At 36.9% G+C, this 23,125-nt stretch overlaps 1 protein-coding gene across 1 annotated transcript in view; it reads left to right on the top strand.

Moving 5' to 3' along the window:
- The window catches only part of CRYBG3 (crystallin beta-gamma domain containing 3), a 124,429-nt gene that overhangs the window by 57,844 nt on the left and 43,460 nt on the right, over nt 1-23,125 (top strand). The window contains exons 8-15 of the mRNA XM_021070691.1: nt 1,873-2,009; nt 3,273-3,387; nt 4,526-4,561; nt 6,727-6,860; nt 11,114-11,240; nt 19,346-19,488; nt 19,596-19,722; nt 20,632-20,664. Of these exons, the coding sequence (XP_020926350.1) occupies nt 1,873-2,009; nt 3,273-3,387; nt 4,526-4,561; nt 6,727-6,860; nt 11,114-11,240; nt 19,346-19,488; nt 19,596-19,722; nt 20,632-20,664 (852 nt within the window). The remainder of the gene's footprint in view (nt 1-1,872; nt 2,010-3,272; nt 3,388-4,525; nt 4,562-6,726; nt 6,861-11,113; nt 11,241-19,345; nt 19,489-19,595; nt 19,723-20,631; nt 20,665-23,125) is intronic.

Here is a 23,125-nt window from a genome sequence, read left to right as displayed (position 1 = left end):
ATCCCTAGGGGAACATTAACATGGCAGCATTTTAAATAATGTTAATAGAACTCTAATTTTAATAGCAAACAAAACATCCTTGAAGATTAACAGGTGACTGTTCTGGACATTTCTGGCTGTTTATTAAATGAAACTTTAGAAGGAAATACACATTTTGTACTTTTAAGGATATTTTAGTTTATGCCTTCTTACTGTATTGCATTTTAGAACTATCTAAAAATAAGATGTATCAATTTGCTTGCTTTTGTATACTGATAAGAATGATTAATAATGATTAATAAGAGAATTCAGTTTGGAGAAAGGTTAAAAATTAGAAAATTGCAGTTGTAAAATTACTAAGTAATCTTTACTATGATTATAGTAAAAAAAAAAAGTTCAATCTGATAAATGTCACCGATGATTATTATTGCATTTACCTGTTTTATTAAAGCATAGTCATTTGAATTTTGCAATGTCCTAGATGAGAATTATGCTATTGAAACGAGTCTTGTAATTAAACACTAATCATTACTGAGATAGATTCTGTCTGTGTTCAGACAGAAGCACATCTGAGGTTTCAGAAAAAGGAAAAATAATTGTGGTTTTGATTCTTTAAGAAAAGATGAAGGGTTTTTTGTTTGTTTGTTTTTTAGGGCACACCCACAGCATGTGGAAGTTCCCAGGCTAGGGGTTGAATTGGAGCTACAGCTGCCAGCCTGCGCCATAGCCACAGCAACGTGGGATCCGAGCCATGTCTGTGACCCACACCATAGCGCATGGTAGTGCCAGATCTTTAACCCACTGAGCGAGGCCAGGGATTGAACCTGCATCCTCATAGATACTAGTTGGATTTATTGCCACTGTGCCACAGGGGAAACTCCCATGAGGGTTTCGTTTTTTTGTTTTGTTTCTGTTTGTTTGTTTTTTTGAGTTAGTACTTGACTATTAAAAGATTTTCTTAAGAATTGGCATCTTTAGTTGCAGTGAGGGAACCATTTACAAAGTTGGAGAGGCCAGAAGTGGAAATAGTGTGGGTACCAGTATGACTGCTGAGTTATGGAGAGTGAGTATAGATCACTAGGTTGTTGTCATATTGTAGAAAAGGAAACAGAAATATAAATTTGAAATGCTTGGGTCTTGAGCCAAGGAGTATTACAGGGAAAGTGGTATTTAACAAGCCCAGCTTTATGAAGAGTAAGGCAGTACTCCACTGGTGGTATAGGCCCATAATCAAAGTCTTGACCTTGATGAAGGATGAAGGACCTTGACAGTGGAAAGTTTAAAGGCAAGTTTGATGGGTTTGACATGGTGACAATGAGTATGTGGTGGAGTATAGGGTCAAATTTCATGCCTGTCTTCTTCAAACCAATTTGTACCAAATAAATAGAATACCACAAGTAGGAAAACAGATTTCCTTTACCCTCACCTCAAATTCCTCTTTCTTTTGTCAATGTAAATTTGATAACACATTGAGTGAATAGTGACTCTCTGCTATTTATTTTTTATGTTTCCCATGAGATTAGCTTTTACTTAACTCCCTTCCTCCCTATGGCTTTGTTATGCTTCCAAGAAGGAAGGCTTACGGACTTCTGGCACTCAAGTAGTTTGGTAACTCTGAACATTGCTTAATGGAGCAAGACTTTTAAAAATAAAGCAGAAAGAACTGAGGTAATACTTTTTCAATCAAATAATATTTCTAATTTTCATGTTATCAGTGTACCTCCTTAGAAAATTTTATTTTACCAAATTGGTAAGGAGAAACAGTATTTCCTTTATGCTGTTTTTGGGTAGAAATTCAACTGAACAATGACAATAATTGTGACTGCATGTCCAGGGTGTTGAGAATACTGGGCTGTGTGTCTCTAGATATTTCAAAGCCAAATTTTTTTTCAGGATTGCAGCATTCCAGAGATAGAACTTTGCCCGCAGTCTGATCCAGCACGTTGTCCTATCTACATACAGCGAGCGGTCCCCAATTTGGAAGAGCTGAACATCCCCAAATCTGTGTCTTTCACTGTGAAGTCAGGAGTGTATGTATTGTTTCTTTTTATTATAGTGATTGATGGCTACCAAAGTTAACTTACTATTTCATATTTCAATAGATAACATACATATTTCTGAAGTTTTAGTTAATTTTAGCATTTATACTTCTGGATACCTAAGAAAGACTTTTGCAGGGATTAAAACAGTCTGTCCGTTTTGTTTTGTTTTGTTTGGATCCAATTAAGTCTTTGATGCATGACTTCCAGGAGCAGATCTAGATTATTCTCAGGCATAACTCCTGACTGATGCATCCATTGTCTATTCATCCACCAAATCCTGGACCTAAGAAATAAAGACATGCCACTGGCCTACGGTTGTGGAGCCTGAGCTATTTATAGAGTGTCTCAGTGCTAATAGCTATTGAGGGCTTTTGTAATACCAGGGAAAGGCACTTCTGTATTCCTACAAGGCAGGTGGAGCTGCTTTCAGGTCATAAATGAAGAAATTGTGTGGTTTGTTCCAGGCTGCCAGCTGGTAAGCATGGATTTGATACTATGCCTTTCTGATTCCAAAGGTATCTTTAGGACTGTGGGTCTGAGTTCAGTCTTAATTCAACTCCAAATTCTGAGTCACAGGTTCTGTGTTGCCTGGTTCAACACGGATCCCTCTTCTCTCAGTATTTTCATCTTCTCTGATGATAGTTGGTGTCAAATTTAGGAGTCGCTGTTGGGCATCTTTCTTCCTCTCTCCCAACCATAGAGTAGAACTCTTGGGCAGATCCAGTAATTGACCTTATCCATGAGAAATGTCTATAATTATCAAGTTTAGCTGGATGCTAGATGGGTCTTTTAGTAGTTTTATTTCAAATACTGTTCCTGAGGCAGCCCAAGAACTGAAATTGATTCTAAAAATGTGGGTCCAAGATGTAAAATGCCTAGTGGAATTTCTACCTCCAATTGCCCCAGTTTAAAGAAGAATGGACTACAGTGAAATGGTTTGATTTTTCAGTTATATCCCGAATTAAAGGTTTCAAACTTTAAAATATTGGAAAATTCTGAGGAAAGTATTACCAGTGCTTAGAAAATATAGATTAGATTTAGGATGGTGTTTTAATATAAATACTTAACAATATGTTAACTCATTGTTATATACTGTTTGGAAAAGTCACTTTGAATGGTTTTACTAGTGTAATTCTGTGACACAGGTGTTTTTTGTTTTTGTTTCTGTTTTGTAGCTTTTTAAAACTTCTCTTACAGAACCAGATTAAGTATTCCTATTATGCTTTAACCAATCATTCATTTCTTATTTAGTTGGCTTGCCTACCCAGATATTAATTTTAAGGGGCAAGCTACAGTTTTGGAGGAAGACCATGGACTCTTTGAGGTTTCCATAGCAGAAGTGAAATCATTGCATCCACTTCAAATGGTAAGCATTTTAAAAAGAAGCTTTTCCCACGTATCCATGAATTTAAGATAGCTTGGATAATTGCTCATGCTTCTCAATCTTGAGAAACGAGTATGTATACTGAATTGGCAAACTATGCATACACTGTTTTTCTCTATGTTATGAAGAATATCTTTGTGAAGATATTTTAATGTTTTCTAGAAAACAAATATCTCAATTTACTTTGTGCTAAATTTATCACAGTACATATAGTTTCCTTATAAGTAATATTCTTTGAAAATTTTACACTTTTAAAAAGTTCTAAATTTTTTTTGATGCTTATTAGAATATTACTTGTAAATTATGCTCTTCCATTGCAGTAATGAATAAGTTCTGCATTCATGATAAATGGGTAGTTGTGTCAATGGTAGCTTTCTTAAAAATCATAAGTACCTGCATAAATTATTTATTTTGTTACAAACCTTTCCATTTGAGGGGCAAACTATTCAGTGAAATGTTGGCTATGTGATAAACCTTTAAAAAAATAAAAACCAGGAACAAATGAGAAATTTTAAGGACTATACAATGTGGAGAAGCATTAGACACAAGGAAATTATAAATTAGAGCTTTTGTGAGGAGAAGGCTTCCTTTTATGCTCTACACCCTTGTGGTCACAAAGATATTAAGTGTTTTACGAAGTGTTGATGGAACTTGGAAGAGGAAGTCCTTTCTCTCTAATTTAAACAGCCCAAGCAATTGCAGAGAAGAAACTTGTATTAAATGATTTAGCATCTACTCTGCCAAATGAAAAATTTAAATCTGCTAGCAATTCCATTCTTGTTTTTGAGACACTCTGCAGTGGGATTAAACCTTTAATTGGTCGCATGTACTTAAGGACTAAATCTCCGTTTCCTTCCATGTAGTGGTTGTAATCAGGAAAGTATCTTTTCAAGATGTCTTGACCTATCCACATTGCTGTAGAGTAGTCTGACTTGATTTGACTACTATAGAGTTCTGTACTTAAAATTTTAACTTGTAAACTTTTAAAAATACCACAACTTAAAGTTAACTGGTATGTAATCTTCATTAATCAGATGTTTATACTATATACATCACTGAAGTACTTTTGAATATTTTGAATATGTATATATCTAATATTAAAATTTCTTATCATCCTAAGGGTGGACTGAAAGTGGAAATGCCCATGAACTTAAAGGTACGTCTTGAACAGACCTTGGTAGCCAGCTAAAAAGTTTAAGTATTAACCTTTAACTGTTTGGAACAATTAAAAATGATTACTTGAATGTATGCTGATAATAGGTAGCTAAATGCATGTTGGGATGGTAGGAAGTGACTGCATACAGTGGTTGCTGAGGGCCCAGGCTGGAATGGGGAGTGGGCTCGTATGGAAAGGTGGAGGTCTCTACTGGCAACCCAGTCAGACCCATAAGTACCTCCTAACAGGGTGGAAAGATGGTAGGTTTGGGATTTGTTTGGGGGAGAGGAATTGAGATAATAGCTAGATATCCAAGTGGAGGTACATGGCAGGCATTTGGGAATGGTGCCCAGGATGGTGATCCAGGTTGATCAGAGGGAGATGTAGGCAGCTTCTCCCAGGTGGATGTCAGTTTGTGTTAGTATCTGAATGGAACAGTAGAGGCAAGGAAAACTGGGGTGGTGGTAGTGGGATTAAGCACATTTTGGAAAAGGAAAAGAAATGAAGTGTAGAATGACTATATAGGAGAGATAGGAAGAAAACCAATGTCATGGTCAAAGATGCAAATAGGCCTGTGTTTAATTAGGTTATAGCACTTCCAGAGATAGGTAGGGAGACAGTAATTCATCCATCCTCCTCTCCTCTGAAACAAGCCACAACTCCTCTAGGCTTCCCATTTATGAGCTTCCTAATTTGTGGAATTAGCTACCATTCTCTCAATCACAGAGAGGAAGTTTTTAAAAGCTTAGTATCTGAGTGTGTCAAATATACTTTGGCTGTATTTTGAAATCATACATGTGTGAGTTTAAAAAAAAAAAATTTATACCTGAGTTCCACTCAAACAGATACTATTTTGGTCTGGGGTGTGATCACAATTTTTTAAAGCTCCTTAGGTGATTCTAACATGCAGCCAAGGTTTCAAACCAGTGACCTAATAGATGCAGAATTATTTGTGACACTCCCTGAGTGACTCCTGTTTCAGTCTCCTTGTCTGCTGAATCAGAACTTTAGGTGGGTCTTTCTTAGACATGTGCAGTCTGACAGGTTGCAGAAGTGTATGAATGGAACGGCAGTCATAGTCACAGTTTTCAAGTTTTTAGGTGTTGGCTGATGACTTACTCATCAAAGGATTATTGCTTTTTACTTCATCTGAATGTGTTCAACATATGTATCATGTATTAAACCCAAATAATACTTCATCACTTCCAATACAGTATGCTATGAACATTTAATATATAGAAAACAGCAGGAGAAGTACGACATATTTTTTTCAGTCTGTGTGATATTCTCAGGTTTTTTTTTTTTTTTTTCCTAAAGAAGCTCTAACTTACTGGTTCAATGTATCTAAGTATGGGCTCTTTTTCACCAATTGTTCACAAATTATGTCATTAGCCATAAATAGGGAAGGTGATAAGAGTGTGAATACATTAATGCTATTATCAGTTACCACTTCTCTGGAAGTACTAAGGGCAGCTTGTGGAAGTAAAGAGCATCAGAATGGTAGAAGAGAAGTACTAACCCAGTTTTGAAAGAAATGAAATGTTAGAGATCTCTTTCCTACTACCTTCCCTCCTCCCCTATTTGAATTACATATCCAATAAAAGTACCAATTTTTTTTAGTGATTTCTAACTTTTGGGAAGTTGTGTATTTTAATTCAGGAATTTGCATACCTCTTTCTTTTCAGTGAATAGTAATGACCACAGAAACAGTGTTTTCTCATAGACGTGTTTTCTCAACTCAGTAGGTAATTTATCATTTTACCCTGGAACCTCAAGAGAGCTTTTTATTTTGTATAAAGGAAATTCAGTACATATAAGGCATGTCTATATCAAATTCTAAACAGAGAGATAAAAATAGGAAGATAATTCAAACAAACAGTTACAGGACCCTTTATGAGATGGTCTTAGGATTTGGGTATCTAGAACAATGTAATCGTACCTGAGTATATTGAGACAAGAGAAGCATTAAGATAGTTTACCTTTATGATGATAAAGACTCATATTCCTTGTGAATGTCAGTATGCTATATTTTAAATGTGTAATAATGAAGAAAATGGACAGTGGTTCTCAAATCATATTGTGGCCTTTAGTGTCACTTTTGTAAAAATATATTTATCTATTCTACAATATGAGTATGCTAAGTAATTTCCTTTCCTATTTTTTAGGTAATTATTTATGAAAAACCTCATTTCCACGGACAGGCCAAAGAGTTTAGTGAACATATAGATTCTGTCCCTAATTTTTTAAAAAATGACGTGGACTTTCATGGAATTGGATCAATCCGTGTCATCGGTGGAGTGTGAGTGTTCTATTTTCAGTGTATGATTCAATTGTCTATTTTTGAAGATCAGTACAAAAAAAATGCGCTAAGCAGAACAAAAATAATTTATGTTAATATAAAAAAAGTACTAGTTACTGACAGCTTTCTGTGATCTCTTGTTATTAAGAGATTTTTGAGATAGATTAAATGAAGAAAACAGTTTCTAAAACACTTAGTGTTTCTAAACACAATATAGAAGATAAGAATTGTAAAATTATTTTTTTACAGATTACACACATGTATGAGAGCCCCAATTTTGATCCTCTTTTCTGTCCTAGTTGCCTTTCTGTGCTGAGGATGCTGGCAGTGAGTCCTCCCTGGGTGTGTTTCCGAAGTCAAGGATTCTTGACATTGGTTATCTCATGGCCCTGCTCTGTTTTTAAGAAAGCTCCCTAAGAACCTCTAGGTACAAACTTGAGTGTAACCATCATTGCTACTATCCCAAACTCAATCAGCAGTTACTGGGGCAAGCACCCCAGAAAAATCTGTGACTGGACTGTGGTGTGCCTTTGAAATTTGTATCCCAGCAGGTAAAGCCACAGAGAAGAAGCTTTCCTCATTGCTTATTTGCCATTGTCCACCCAGTGCTAGAATCCCTTCAGACACTTTCCATTAGTCTCTCTGTTGATATGTTAGATCATTTGGAATATTGGTTCATTTTAATTTAAACAAAGATATCTCTTGTTATTTGCGGTAACATCATATAACTTGTTCATGCTATTCTAGTCAAAGATGCTACTCAGATATTTATTCATAGTAGTTAAATAACTTATCTAAGATCACTCAGGGTCTATATTTAAAGACTTAGCCTTTGCAATGTCTGAAAGCAAGTCAAACAATGGCCACACTAGCCAAAATGGAAATATAAGAGACTATGCAGTACATGTCCATAATTGACCTGACATATCAATAATCATTTAATTCCTTATCCCTGAATTTAAAAAATGTGTTAGAGGTTTGAGAAGCACTTCTATTTTGGATGAACACATTTTTACTGTGTTGGATTTAGTTGCAATGTTTTCTCATCTGTGGACAGACATACTTCATGTTAATCCTGCTATAAAATATTTTTGCCTTTTCTTTCAAGTCTATATCATTTTATCATTAGCTGGATTGTGATTTGCATTGTTATTTTCTAAGTGTATTTGCAGTGATTCTGTAAAAATCTCAATTATTATGGCATGTAAAACAGTTTACACACTTTCATTTTTTATATGACAGTTGCAGAAGAGAAATGTGATGTCCCCATTTAACGATGAACAGCTGGCCTCATTGTTGTTCTACTTTTTTTTTACTGCTTCACTATTTCATTATTTTTCACTTTTAAGTGTTAAACTTTATCTGTAGGTAATAGGATCTCTTCTTCATCTCTCTCCTTTCTTGAGGAACCTAGGGAAAGTGAGGTTGATGTTTCTTAAAATTTTTCTTAGATAACATCTTTTTTTTTGGGGGGGGGAACACCTGTGGCATGCAGAAGTTCCTGGGCCAGGAATTGCACCCATGGCAGCAGTGACTCATACTACTTCAATAACAATGCCGGATACTTAACCTGCTGTGCCATGAAGGAACTCCCTATAAATTGAATCTTAATCAAAAATTAATCTATTGGAAAACCTAGACAGAAGATTTTTGAACTGTCATTATGTAATAATTTAATAATCTGGCTTTTAATATTAGTTCTTCCATATCTTTTATTATTTTTCCCATTCAGGTATATTAATAAAAGCATGTTTTGAATAGCCACGTTTATATAAACTTAGGATTTGAAAGTTTTCTTGTGAAATTTATTTTCACATAATAGTTTAAGAATAAAATTAGTCCCTTTACCAACTACAGAAGATATACTAAGATGAATAAAATGTTTGTTCCAACTCATATAAACCCCCTACCCCTTCCCCTACTGTCAACTAAATAATATGCACAACCTAAAAGTTGAGGGTTGCGGAGTTATGTTGTGGTTCAGCGGAAACAAATCTGACTGATATCTGTGAGAATGCAGGTTCGATCCCTGGCCTCTCTTAGTGAGTTAAGGATCCAGTGTTGCAATGAGCTGTGGTGTAGGTCACAGATGTGACTCGGATCCTGTGTTGCTGTAGCTATGGTGTGGGCCAGTGGCTACAGCTCAAATTTGACACCTAGCCTGGGAAACTCCATATGCTGCAGGTGCAGCCCTAAAAAAATACAAATAAATAAATAAGTAAGTAAGTAAAATGTTGAGGGTTGTGTTTTATTTAGTGGACAAAACTGAGGACTTAAACCCCTCAGTTTAAGTCATCTTAAAGTAACATCTCCAGTAACCCTGAGCAAACTGCTCTGAGGAGGCCAAGGGGGAGCTGGATACATAGGAGTTTTGCGACAAAGGGCTGGTAGTAGGAACAAAAGGTTATTTTAATAACGGAAAACCAAATATCTCAGTTAAGGAATTTAGCATTTTTCTCTGTATGGGAAGATGCAAGGTCTGGGCTTACTGAAATCATTCCTTCGACTGTATCTCAGCTCTCTGGGGCCAGTGTCCTGAGGTCAGGAGTGGCTGCAATCTGACTGCTGCTAGATGGCAGGTATTTGTTTCCTTCCTGAGTTCCCTCAGGGGTCACTGGCCCACCTTTGGAGGTGGCTGTAACTGCTAATGACTGTGACACCCTTGTTTACTGATATGGCAAGCAGTATTTTATTTCTCAGTACCATATGCCTACCTATAGAAATTGAGAAGTGGTTCATGATTACTGAGCAGCTACTGTTGTTTCGTACCCTATGAAAATAATTCTTTGTAATATTTTTTATTTTTAACTTTCTAAATTTCTTTATTTTTTGGGTGCAAATGGTGGAAGCAACATTTCCTACCTATAAATATTTACTGAAGTCTTTGTATGTATTTAGGCCACATGAGCTAATACCAGCCCTGTTGCATTTCTCCGCATATGGAGTTCCAGGGCCAGGGACCAGATCCGAGCCACCCCTGCAACCTACGCCACAGAAGAGAAATGTGATGTCCCCATTTAACGATGAACAGCTGGCCTCATTGTTGTTCTACTTTTTTTTTTACTGCTTCACTATTTCATTATTTTTCACTTTTAAGTGTTAAACTTTATCTGTAGGTAATAGGATCTCTTCTTCATCTCTCTCCTTTCTTGAGGAACCTAGGGAAAGTGCAGTGGCAGTGCCAGATTTTTAACCCACTGTACCAGGCGGGGGAATGAACCTGCATCCCAGCACTCCAGAGATGCTGCTGATCCCGTTACATCACAGCGGGAACTCCTAGAATATTTTTTATATCCTCCCAAAATAATAGTAGTCAGTCCTACCTGGCTTCATTTTGTCCAGCTCCAGAATTCAGAAGTCTCCAACTCAGGAGCCCAGAATAGTCATTCTTGGCATCTGCCCCATTGGAGGGGGTCCACTCTTATTACCCTGTATCAACTGAAGGCAGATTTAAGCAGATCAATGTGTGTTTTGAATCATCTTTGCCCACATTGTGTTAACTGCTGTGGATTGCCCCACGTAAAGCTAAGTTCCCTGGAGGACTGATGTCTAATGGTGTTTACCAGTGTTCCATACTGACAGTTACAGATTAGAAGTCGTGAAACCTGCATCCTTGGAAAGACTACCACAGCGCTTCCTGTTTCCATTATCACCATGATAAAATGGTGGAAGCAACATTTCCTACCCATAAATATTTACTGAAGTCTTTGTATGTATTTAGGCCACCAGAGCTAATACCAGACCTGTCGCATTTCTCAGTTCCCCATTTCAGATCCAAAGCTGGTTACAGGATCCTTTGATTTAAACTCTAAATAAATGTTTAATATAGTAATCATTCTGTGAGTCCAGTGGGCTTAATCAGAAAAAATAAAACTGATTGTCTTTGAATCTCAGCATGGATTTTACAGTATTTCTCATTGGCTGTTTGTGCTTTCCATTATTTTTTACTTGGCAAGCTATTCCGTAGCCACGTTGAGCTATGGTATCGGGTCACACTACAAACATTTAATGAACGTTGCTCTGTTGTAATTCTACAACACTTAACCTTTTGCTGGGAAAAGCCTGCAAACTATAAAAATTATTGATCTATGAAGCATACACCATTTGTTTGTCTTTGTAAATTGTAGCAAAATAAATGTGTTGCTTTTTAAAATATGATGATGTGCAATGAGGTGCTTTATCATGATTTTCTGTCTTACTTTCTTGACTGCAGTTTTATTAATGACTCAATTGGATGTCCTCTGTATTTCTAGGTGGGTTGCCTATGAGAAAGAACATTTTAAAGGCCAGCAATTCTTGCTTGAAGAAGGAGATTTTGAAGACAGTAATGCCTGTGGAGCATTAAGTGGTTCCATCTTGTCTTTCCGGTACTTACAAGCTGTGAGTTAATTTTCTGTTTGTTTTAGCTTTCCATGAAAACTAGACATGACCTCTTGTAGAACATAAGGTTATGAAATGTTTCTAATAACTAAGAGCATTAAAATGAATGACTCATGTGACTTGCCTGCCTTTCTTAGCTGCCACAGTTATTATAGAATACTTAGGTTTACTTTTCGTCCATTGATTCCACAATCATTTTTGAGCACTTGCTTTGTTAGATGTATTGAGTTAGGTACTGGAGATGTAGTGGCCAGAGACTCAGTCCCTACTTTTGGAGAGCAGGCAGTCTGGGAGGGAAGATAGCACCTATATAAATGTTTGATATTGTTGGATTATGATTGGATTAAGCATAAAATACTCACGGTACCTAGAGAAAGGTTAAGTACTTCCACTTGGAAATCGAGAGGAAAAGGGGACAGCAGAGCTGAAATTTCAAGTGTAAGAGTTGGCCAAGTGGGGAAATTTGAGGACCGGGTGAAGAGGAAAGATAGGTGTTTTAGCAAGAGATTAACACATAAAAGGGCAAGGATGTGCCAGGGGTTCTCACTTGGGGCAGCTGTACCCAGGAAGCATTTGGCAGTGTCTGCAGACATTTTGGATTGTTATGACTTTGTGGGGGAAGGGGTGCTACTGACATTTTAGCAGGTAGAGGACAGGGACACTGCTAAATCCCTACAATAAATAGGACAGCCCCCCACAACAAAGAATTATCAGCCTGCAACATTAATAGTGCTGAAGTTGAAAAACCTTCATGTAAATGAACCTGCTATGTTTTGAAAATGCAGTTAAGTCAGGATATTAGGCAGAACTTTGGGAAGATGAATCATGAGCCAGATAATGAAGGGCCTTATATAGCATGTATATATAGTACATGGTATATATATTATATATGGTATATGTAAGTACATTTTTTCTTGACCATAAGCCACTGATGGATTTTAGGCCTAGTGAGTGTGATAAGATTAGCTGTTTAGAAAGCTCTTTTGGGTGAGTATATCAAGAAATGGCATGAGGTGAAGGATGTGAGCCTGCAGGAAGCCTGTGTGAAAGAGGTCTAGAACATTACAGGACTGGAAGCTGATAAAGACACAAGGAAGAGGAGGTAGATGTTAGAGAGTTCTGAGGATATCAGCCTTAGCAAATGTTGCTCAGTTTTCTGACCAGCTCTGGAGACTTTTTCATTGTGTTCAGAGGGGCACATTTTCTCATAATCTGGAGTGATCACTGCAGTATCATTTCAAAATAATCTGTACCCATATAAACTCTAAACTATTTGGCATGGCCTCCAGAGTCCTCTTTGAAGGAATTGATAATAAAGTGAAGGGTCCTAGTGGGCTTTGGATGACCACAGGGGCTGTGTGTGCTCTGGCCTTTTAGGTTTCTGTCTGGGTCACTAGCAGCACTTCTGCCACCCCTCACCTGGTCAGACAGGAGGAACCAGGATAGGAGAGAAGAAGTGCAAGGGGATGAAGCATTCTTCATTCTAGGAAGAAGGAGGACCACCAGAACCAGTCCTGGGACCACTAAACACCAGTTTTGAAAGACAATACAAGCTTGCCTCTACCCTGATTCTTATCTGTGTCCCTATTTTCTGTTCCCCAAACTATAAAACCACCTCCTAATCCCTTTCAAGGAGGGCACAGTCTTTAAGGCATTAGACTGCTGTGGCCCCCTTTGCCTGGCAGAGCAATGAAGCTCTCTTTTTCTCCTTTGCCCAAAGGGAGGTGGGTGGAAGAAGCACAGGGAACAAGGGAGCATTTTTTTTTCTTCATGTATGATCCTTATTAGTAAGAAAGTGAGTTGGAAACCAGTTCTACCTTAAAGAAATGTACAGTCCACTGAAGACTGGGCACTGAGTTTGCTTGAGCAGAGGATAGATTTTAGAGGCATTTGGTCCACAATTCTGGTGTACAGGCGCCATGGGTTTTCTCTACATAGCCACTCCTTCCTTGACAATGAAAAGGCAAACAAGACAAAACAAGATAAAGCCTTCATCTTTTTGTCTTTTAGGTCATTGTGACCATATTCATTGAGGAAGCTCTGAGTCATGATTCAAACTGTCTTATACCTAGTATTGAATAATTTAAAAAATTGTCCCTCCTTATTTAAAGGAGAGAGTTGAATGGAAGTGTTGCTCCTTGAAATGTTCAGCAGTAAATGTGATGGTATCTTCCAAAGATGATTGTGACTAAAACAAGCAAAACAAAAGCCAAAACCCCAGATCACTACTTGAAATCCAGCAATAATAGAAACTGTGAAAAGAAAAAAAATGTAGTAACTATATAGCTAATAAATAATTAGGAGATACTTGATATAGACAGTCTATGATAAAATGCATTGTAAAAACTGGCAGAAATTGGCATGTTAGTTACTGCTGCACACTAAAGTTTTGGGTATTTAGAAAAATGGCACATAGTTTTTATATAAATAAGTAAAAATTTCCTTCATAGAAAACTTATTAGATTTTTTAAAAATTAGAAGATTAGTTTAACTTGTAAAGATGTTATTATTAAAATCTTCATTATAATCTATCATTTTCGGGTACTTATTAATGCTTTGGTGGTACTTGCGCCTAATCTTCACACAACTGATGAGATAGAGACTTAAGATGCCCATCTTAGATATTCAGAAAATGAGGATCTAAGAGGTTAGGTACTATGCCTAAATATAGAGCTGTGACTTGAGGGCAAGTCTGTCTTACTCTAGAGCCCATGTCATATTAACCATTTTCCTTTGGTATAGAATGATTAGACTAAAACACCTCAACAGTGGGAAATTGGAATCTCAGTCAACTAAAGACTTAGTAGCATTGCATCTGTAGCTATAAATATATGGCCACTTTGTTGACTAATCCACATATATAATGAATAGTTATTTATATAATTTTTAGACTATGATTTTATGTTCACTAAAATGTTCTCAGATGAAATATTTTATACTCTTCAGATATAGCATATAAGTGAGAAGTCCTCTTTTTATAAAACTGCTTTATTGAGGTATGACCGTCATGCATAAAACTGTACATATTTAATGTATACAACTGACAAGTTTGGGAATAAGTATATACCTGTGAAACCATCACCACTATTAAGACCATAAACATTCATCTCTTCCCAGAGTGTCCTCATGCCCTCTTTATTATTATTATTATTCTGTGATAAGATACAACGTAAGATCTACCCTCTTTGAAAATTTTAAGTGTATGATACAATATTAGTAGACATAGGGTTTCAAGCTCTTGAAGTTGTCACAGACTATGTAAGTGAACAGAAAGTGTTGTTCCTCACATAGATTCTCAGAGGTCCCTAACCTAGGAAAACATGAGGCACTGCATATAAGATCAAAGTTTAAATAATACAAAATAAGAGGACAGATGGGAAAGTTGTGTAACACTGTGCAGACTTCTCTTGTCCTGGCTCTGGTGTGTGGAACACTCTGGATATACTAAGGTCAGATCCTGGATGGGTTCCTTAGGGATAACGTGATCCGTGTCACGGACTGCTTTGGAGAGGACAAGCAGAAATGTGTTTCTAATTCTGAATGAGTCAGGGAAATATATTGACTTGGAGTTGATTATTTTGTAAAAAGAAAAGGACCAGAAGGAATACAGCAGTATTTGGACTCCAGGGATTAAAGAAGGAATTTTTATTCCTTGGCTTCCTTGATAAAAACCTCTTGGTATGCTTCTTTTTCCTCAGTTTCATACTAGCTTAGCATTTGGATTTGCTTTTGTTAGGATTTTCAGACCTGGGGCTTCTTTTCAGATCTCTGAAACCAGGTGGTATGCAGCAGACACCATTGTGTCTCCTAAATTAATGGACACACCAGCTCTCTGCTGGCGTCTCAGGTTACTTGGCTTCCCAGGGGCTTGTAGCACAAGAGCTTCATGGCCTGATGAACTGAGGCACTTTATGGAATTTAAAAATAATCAAATAACTGATCCCTAAGCCTTATTTTTGGTCCTGAAGCTCATTGGTTCTCTGTAACAGAGGGGGGTATTGTACCTGAGACCCTATCAGATGCACCAATTTGATTCAATGAATCAGATTTTTCATTGGATTTAAGTGCTTTAAAAACATGAAATGGGGTACAGATTTGAGGTTGTCCATCAGCATTAACTCTAGAACAACAAAAATGCACTTAAAATCTGTGTGACTTTCAAAGTTACTTAATTGCGCCTATAGTGGGGATGATAGTAACCTAGTAACCTCATAGGGTTTATCCTGGATGAGACTCTGAGTGCCTACTGCAATCACCTCCTGAACAAGGCAGTTAGAAATTTGGTTTTTTTTTTTTTTTTTTTTTCATATTTTGTACATGTGACCCTTGGAGATTTAGCCCCAGGTGATTGGATTTGGCTCAGAGTTCGAGCTCTGTCCATCATATAGATGGCAGCTAGTCAGCTAGATCAGATATTATATATGTGGTAGGCTTGAAAAATGCAGAGAGTTTCAAAACCAGGAGACTGCGTCAGAAAGATACTTAGAAAAAGATGGAAGGCAGAAGCTCTAAGGGAAGAAAAGCCATGAATAAATAACAGCAGAAGATGGAAAGAGAGAATGATGTCACTGAAGAGTCCCCTGTAGCCCGTGGCCATGTCTCTGGGAATGGTAGAGTAGGAAGGACACAGACTCAAGCCAGGTGAGTGAATTTATCTGTGACCATAAGCCGCCAGCACTTGTGCTTGGCATGGGGCCTGTAACAGTGGGTCCCTCATTCTCTGCACAGCTCTGGGCTGCATCTTCACCAAAAGGCATGGCCTTCCAGCTCAGCTTCCTCACTGCTGCCACTCTCCCACAACCCACACAGTAGAATTCATGCAAGCCATTGCTCAAGTAAGGTATATCACACTGTACCACCATTGATTTCTCAATGAAAGGGCACAGTGACAGCACATGTGCACATATCTGTCTTTACCTTTTTCCATTGTTGTCTGATTTTACTCCAGCCTGACACAGTGACCCATGATATATGTCAGCTTATCCCCATTTCCCCACGCTTACAACTCTGCCAGGGAGTAGGAAACAGTTGTGGAAGCTGAGGAAGTAAAAGCAGAGGTGAGTGTTCCAGAGTCACAGAGCAGGGGAGGGGAGGTCCATGTGTGAGAGCTGCTGGAGACCTGCCCATTGTGGTTGGGCCTGACTTGGCGGCCGTTGATACCAGTTCCTTACCAGGGTCCAGACAGGGCCCCTTTGGCTGTCATCACCACATTGGATCCTCACAGCTGCCTCAAGCTAGTTACTTACTTTGAGGTTGCAAGAAACAGAGGCGTGTTTGTGTTCCTCGAGTAATGGAAGCTTATGTTAATATAACCAGATTTGTTGATGTGGTGCCCAGGCTTGTCCTGGAGACTTGAATGCAAATCTTCTATAGACTGTTAAGCCTTGGTATAATATATTTATACATTCCGTATTTACATCTGGAAAATGGCAGATCTATATATCTACATTGAGATAGATATATGTTTGAATGGGCATATATATGTGTATATGTGTGTGTATACACATATATGTATATGCACATATATATGTAAAATCAGGGTTCAAGGGAGCTCAAAAGTTATAACAAGTGCAAGTTTTTTGAAAATAAAAAGTTCTTTGGTTAAAGGAGGTGGGAGTAATGAAGACTGCATCCACCCAGCGCATGTTTTTTTTTTTAAGAATCAGGTGAAAGTAATAAAGGTGACAGGTGTTCTTAGGTTCTAAAGCTTTACTCTCAAGGAGGAATTGAAAACACAAACATGGGTTAGAGATTATAACAAATAGTTCAAGTAAAAAGCCTTTATCTTTTATTTTAAAGTCTCAAATGAAATTTGACCCAGCTATGTCAGCAATTTTTAAGTCCTTTAAAGTTGACAAGTAAGTAGTAAGTGCAAAAGATTTTTTTTAATGTATTTTCTTTCTCTCCTTGTAGATGGTTTGTTTTTATTGGAAACTGTTCTGCTTGTTCATGTAAAATGAATGTTTATCCTAGAAATCTTAGATTACATTTATAATAATGTTCATTATGAGAAATTTGATAGTGTTGGAGTTGTATAGAAGCTGATGACTTTTCAGTAGGTCTAAGAGTTAATTTACAAACAATAAAGTAGTAAGGTGAGAGGAAAAAGTTGTGTTGGTTTTTTTTTTTTTTTGCTGTATCCTATATTTTCAAATTAAAAATATACTTAACTGTAAAGTTTTGGAAAAAATATAGGATAAAATTGGCCAACTTCTGTAGACCCAAAGATAACCACTCTGGGTATTTTTTATTCTAATCTTTTTAGGAAAAGTTGGAGATTTTTTTTTTTTTTTTGGAGAGCTTGTAATCTTAGCAAGTTTATAAGTTTGAGTTTTTGTCCTGTTCTTTCATCTTTACATATATATCTGACAGTGATTAAGAATTTAGAGCAGACAGATGGACAGATTTTGGACTAAATTCAGTCTCTGCCTCTCAGTAACTGTTTTGTGTGAGGCAAATCCCTCAATTTCATTAGCCGTAAAGTAGGAATGGTAGTTATGTAATTACATGTGCTGGCTCTTGTGGAAATAATGTGCGTTAAAGCTCCTGACCAATAGTAAGTTAGGATATATTTTGAACCACTAGCTTGTTATGAACTCTTCTTATTTGTTTTTATTCCATCAAGCAGTGGCTGCATAAAGGTTTATATTTATAAATCCTTTGGACATTTACACTGTTTCCAACTTTTCACTGTGGTAAATAATTCATCTTTGCATGTAAATTGCTCATCATTTAGTTTTAGGAAACTTTCCTTAAGATATAGGGGAGTTCCCGTTGTGGCTCAGCAGGTTAAGAACCATCCAACATAGTGTCCCTGAAGATGTGGGTTCAATCCCTGGCCTCACACAGTGGGTTAAGGATCCAGCGTTGCTGTGAGCTGTGATATAGGTTGCAGACGTGGCTCGGATCTGGTGTTGCTGTGGCTCTGGTGTAGGCTAGAAGCTGCAGCTCTGATTCGATCCCTAAAATGGGAACCTCCATGTGCTGCAGGTATTGCCATAAAAAGAAAAATGAAAAAAAAAAAAAAAAAAAAGGAATTTCAGACTCAAAGTGTATTAACAACTTGTCTTTTAAATATATTTCTAAATTTTTTTTTCTTTTTTTTTTGTCTTTTTGCCTTTTCTAGGGCAGCTCCCACAGCATATGGAGGTTCCCAGGGTAGGGGTCTAATTGGAGTTGTGGCTCTGGCCTACACCAGAGCTACAGCAACTTGGGATCCAAGCTGCGTCTGCAACCTACACCACAGCTCAGGGCAAAACTGGATCCTTAACCCACTGAGCAAGGCCAGGGATCGAACCCGAAACCTCATGGTTCCTAGTTGGATTCGTTAACCACTGCGCCACAACGGGAACTCCTAAATTATTTTCTAAAATAGCTATAAAATTTGTATTTCTACCAGCAATGGTTCCCTGATAAAACTGGTTTTTAAGACCTTTCTTAACTTAAAAAGTGAATCCGTATCTGTTTCAATTTGAATTTCTTTATTTTTACTAGTGAAATTAGGCATTTGTTTATTTGTTCTTAATGTTGATCTTTGTCGTGAATTATCTGTCTTGTGAATCAGTCTTTTGCTGATTATCAAGTTGGGTCAGAGATTTTTTGTGTTAATTCTATTTTAAATATGTTGTCTGGCTTTATGAAGAGGTCCTTTCATTTTAATTTTTAATAAACAATTTTTTGTCAAGAAAATTTTATTTTTCCTGTTACATTTAAGTTCATAAAATCCTCTGCTACACAGTACATTATAAATTTGCTTTTTGTTTCATGTGGCCTTTTGTTCTTTGGGCGTAAGTGAAACTTTGATTTCCTTACAATTAGTCTTATATGTATATGTAATAATGTGTAAGTCCCAAAAATTTACTATTGACTAATTTCAAATTTTATAAAAATGTTATGTTTTCCTGATTAAAGTAAATTCAGACTTCTTTTTTCTTTAAACTGTTTAGGAGTAACAACTATTAAAATTGTTTTCAGTGCCATTAAAATTCTTCCTTGAGTTACTTATGTGAAAATTATCCCACAAGTACATGAAAATTTCTAAGATATAGCAACCCAGGAAGCAAAATGCATATGTTTTCTTAAAGTTTTCCTCTTCCTCTTTTTAGAATTTCATAGAATCTTCTATCACATTGTTTGAATCTGATCTTGAAAGTGGGAAATTTATTAACATTACAAATCAGGAAATTTCTGACTTAGAAGAAATTGGCTTTGGCAGTGAAACAAGATCTATTCATGTTAAAAGTGGCGTGTAAGTCCTCTCCTATTCTGAGAACCTTGAGAGATTCTTTGGTGTTTAAAATTATTGGTTGCTTGATTCTATGTCACCCCTGTTCTTTTTCCTTTTTTCTCTGCTAGGTGGGTTGCCTACCAGCAGAAGTTCTTCTGTGGAGAACAATACATTTTGGAGAAAGGGAAATACAAATGCTTTTTTGACTGGGGAGGATCAAATAATATAATCATGTCAATACGACCTGTCCAACTGGTGAGTTAAATGTGAACTAACCAATGCCAGTGACATGTTAATGGCATCCAATTGAACATTTGAAACAGGCTTCTTAAAAGTGGAACTATTGGATTATATTGTATGTATCTATAAAGATGAATTAGCACTTGAATTTCTGTAGACTCCGGAAGGGAGCTAGTAGATGGTATTAGCACCTTGATGATTAGGGACTCTGTAATTTTATCAGCTCATTCAGTAGCATTTATTTAGTGCCTTATATGTCAGACATGACTAATCACTGGATAACAAAGAGGAATAAGACTTCACTGATTGGTCTTAGTCTCTTACCGTAGGCACAACATATGCGCAATTAATTATAGTGTGACTAGTGAAAATATGAGGCATGTAGGCAGTGTGGGGGGAGCAGGGGAAGGGGGCAGGGAGAAAACCAAGGGACTTGGGGGCTCATGCTATTCCTCAAGAAGAGGATGCATCGAGTGATGTCTTAGGGGATGAAAGCACTTTTGCCAGGAGGGCAGTGAGGCAGAAAAGGCAGTCCACGAAGAGGGAATTATCTCCTCATGTGCTAAGTTATGAAGTTTTGAAAGAGTATGGCTAATGTTGATAATTACAAACACTGCAGAATAATAAGGGGGCCCATGAGGTAGTGATGATGGGAGAGAGAATGAAAGGAAGTTCAGACTGTCTTTCTAATGGACCTTGGGGCATGCTTTTGTTCTAGCTATAATATTACTCAATATGAATTAGTAATAAACATTAAAATTAAAATAATTTAGGAGGTTATGTAAGGTCCTAACCAGTTCAAAGAATACAGTCAATTGGTCAGACCATATATAGCTTTCATTTTTCAAAGGATATTTTCAGCATGTTCAAAAAGGCAACTAAGTTTATCTAATTATAATTTTTAAATGTTTCAATATGTTTCAGGAACCACTTGGGATAAATGAACCTCCGCATTTGGTATGTTTTAAAATTTTAACTTGTACTTGTTAAATTGTTAACTAAAAGCATTTATGCTTTTTCTCTCAACTCTGTCTCTTTCCCTCAGATTACTTTTATGTGTCTGCATGGCAGGGCAGTTTATATTGCTTTAGTAACCTACGCATGAGCACAAGGGCCCATCTCTCTTCCTGGTCGTACTGGCCTGCATTTGTCACTTCCTTTTGTTCTCTCCTAATAGAGCTTTAGCTCTGACCACTCTGGGCTCATTTTGAATCTCTGCCACCTTTCTTTCCTCTCGCCCATTTATTCTTTAGTGTCACATTCTTACTTATCACAGTATATTATGCTAATATAATATACTGGAGTAATTATTATGTACATGTGTTTCTAATACGTAAATCACATAGTTCTTAAAAGCGCTGATTAAATTGCCTTCCTACTTCTTTATTTCTAGGGTGTTAATGGTCTGAAGGATTGGATGATGCTCTGGAGCCCAATGTTTGTTTATTACCCATTAAGGGCTAGAAACTGTGCTTTTTAATGCTTCTAATAACTCTGTGAGGGTCAGGATTGATTGCATTTATTAATGAGAAAACCAAGATTTAGAATTTAGGTAAACATTTCACACAGCTAGAAAGAGCAAAAGAGGCATTTTTTAGTATGTCAGATTTTGCATCAAAGAAGGACATTTCATGAGAGGTACAACCACAGAACCATAGACAAAAGATGGACGGAGAGACAGTGCTTCCTCTATCTCATTTTAAATAATAAATTCAGCAAAATTTCTTCAGAAAATTAAATACAGTTATTGATTTTACATCTTTGGCATTTGCTCATTCTACCTAATCCTGAATCTTTTTCTCTGTGTGTGTACGTTTTCAAGTTTATGTCAGTGTTCATACATTTCAGAAAAGTTTGGTTTAACCGTGTTTCTGTTCACAAGGCTTTCAGGTTTTATTATTTTCTGATTAGTTCAGTCCTGTTGGGAACATTTCCTCTGTGAATATAACTCAGTTGCTGTTCTGAAGACATTTCCTGTCAGATCTTTATTTTGAATCTTAGAAAACTCCAACAGTGGACTTTCAAAGCACTTTTTTTCACATGAATCAACATAACACAAGTTGATAAAGAGGTGAACAGGGATAATTCCAAACTGCGCATTTTCTGAGTTTTAAATGCAGATAGAAAGTCACATTCTTTTTAGCTCTGTTTCTCCCCCCTTCTATATCCCTTTTCTTTTTTATGAACTTCCTTGTTTGGAACAGATTGCTCAGAGGATTTTCTTTATAGTATTTCCAGTCCAACTTGAAGAGAAAGGAAGCAGGGGAAAACGCCCAGTGAAATCAGCCCTGCTTCATTTTTCTGCATATGGTTCAGCCATTGCCTTGTGAAATAAAGTCTCTGACAAGTGTATGATAGCTGCAAATTTGGTAACATGCAGACAAAGCCTCCTTAGTTTACCCAGTATCGAAGCTCTTATTTCCATTGGACCAAATTTTCAAAAGGTTGTGCTTGTTTTCACTTATCCAAAGAAAAACAAATGGATCTTGGCTGACAATTTGGTTCAATTCAGTAACTAGAAAGTATTTTCTCCTTCACAAGTAGTTGTGATAGTCAGGTTGACAATTCAGATGCTGTCTTCAGATGAGTAGTTATTTTTCCTGTCTGAGGAATAAGGAGGAAGTTAAATCTCAAGTTCACATCAGAAGGGAATTCTTTCACGCTGCTTAATTTCCCATCAAGCACCCTAAGATGGGAAAAGCCGGAAAATATATGTGTGTAGAGATCAGTATGCTAGTAAAAATACTATTGCTGATGTGTCAGCATAATAGGATGATAGATGTCTCCTTTGGAACATAGATCACCACCTTTTATTGAGAACATTGTTTTTTTCCTATGGCTGAAGATTAGTCACCAAGTCTAATTGCCAACTCAAAATATTTGATACAAAGGCAAAATCATTATAGAGTTCTTCATAGTTAGCAGATGGCATTTTATTTTTTTTCCCCCAAACAAACCAAAAAAACAAACGAAATTTGGATTACATTCAGAGTGTCCTCATCTCTCTCCCTCTGTCAGTAAGTCCTCAGGATCAGAAATCTCACTATATTAAGTCTTATAAAAGTGAGTTTTGTTTCTAGAGAGACTGTAGTCAGGCAGCCATTCTTGAGAGATTCTAACCCATCCCCACCTTTGACCCAACCAAAGACTTTACTTTCCCAGAGTGTTTTTCAAGTCTATTTGCTAACGTAATTAGAAGTTTGGATTTCTTTAACTGTCGAGCTCTATTCCATTTATACATGATTGTTTCTGAGAAAAAGCAACTGAATATTTTCTTGTCTTGACTAATTTGGCCAAAGTGATTTTTAGAGTCATTACAGGGTCTTTAACAGTGGTGGTTGTCAATAATATGTGGGGGGATAATAAAACAACAGTTTTAGTCAAATATTAGTAGGATTCAAGAACAGTAGAGGAAAAC

The sequence above is a fragment of the Sus scrofa genome, chromosome 13 (assembly GCF_000003025.6).
Source record: "Sus scrofa isolate TJ Tabasco breed Duroc chromosome 13, Sscrofa11.1, whole genome shotgun sequence".
In the NCBI taxonomy this organism is placed as follows: domain Eukaryota; kingdom Metazoa; phylum Chordata; class Mammalia; order Artiodactyla; family Suidae; genus Sus; species Sus scrofa.
The sequence above is the reverse complement of the archived record's forward strand: the minus strand, read 5'-3'. Positions and strand labels throughout refer to the sequence as shown.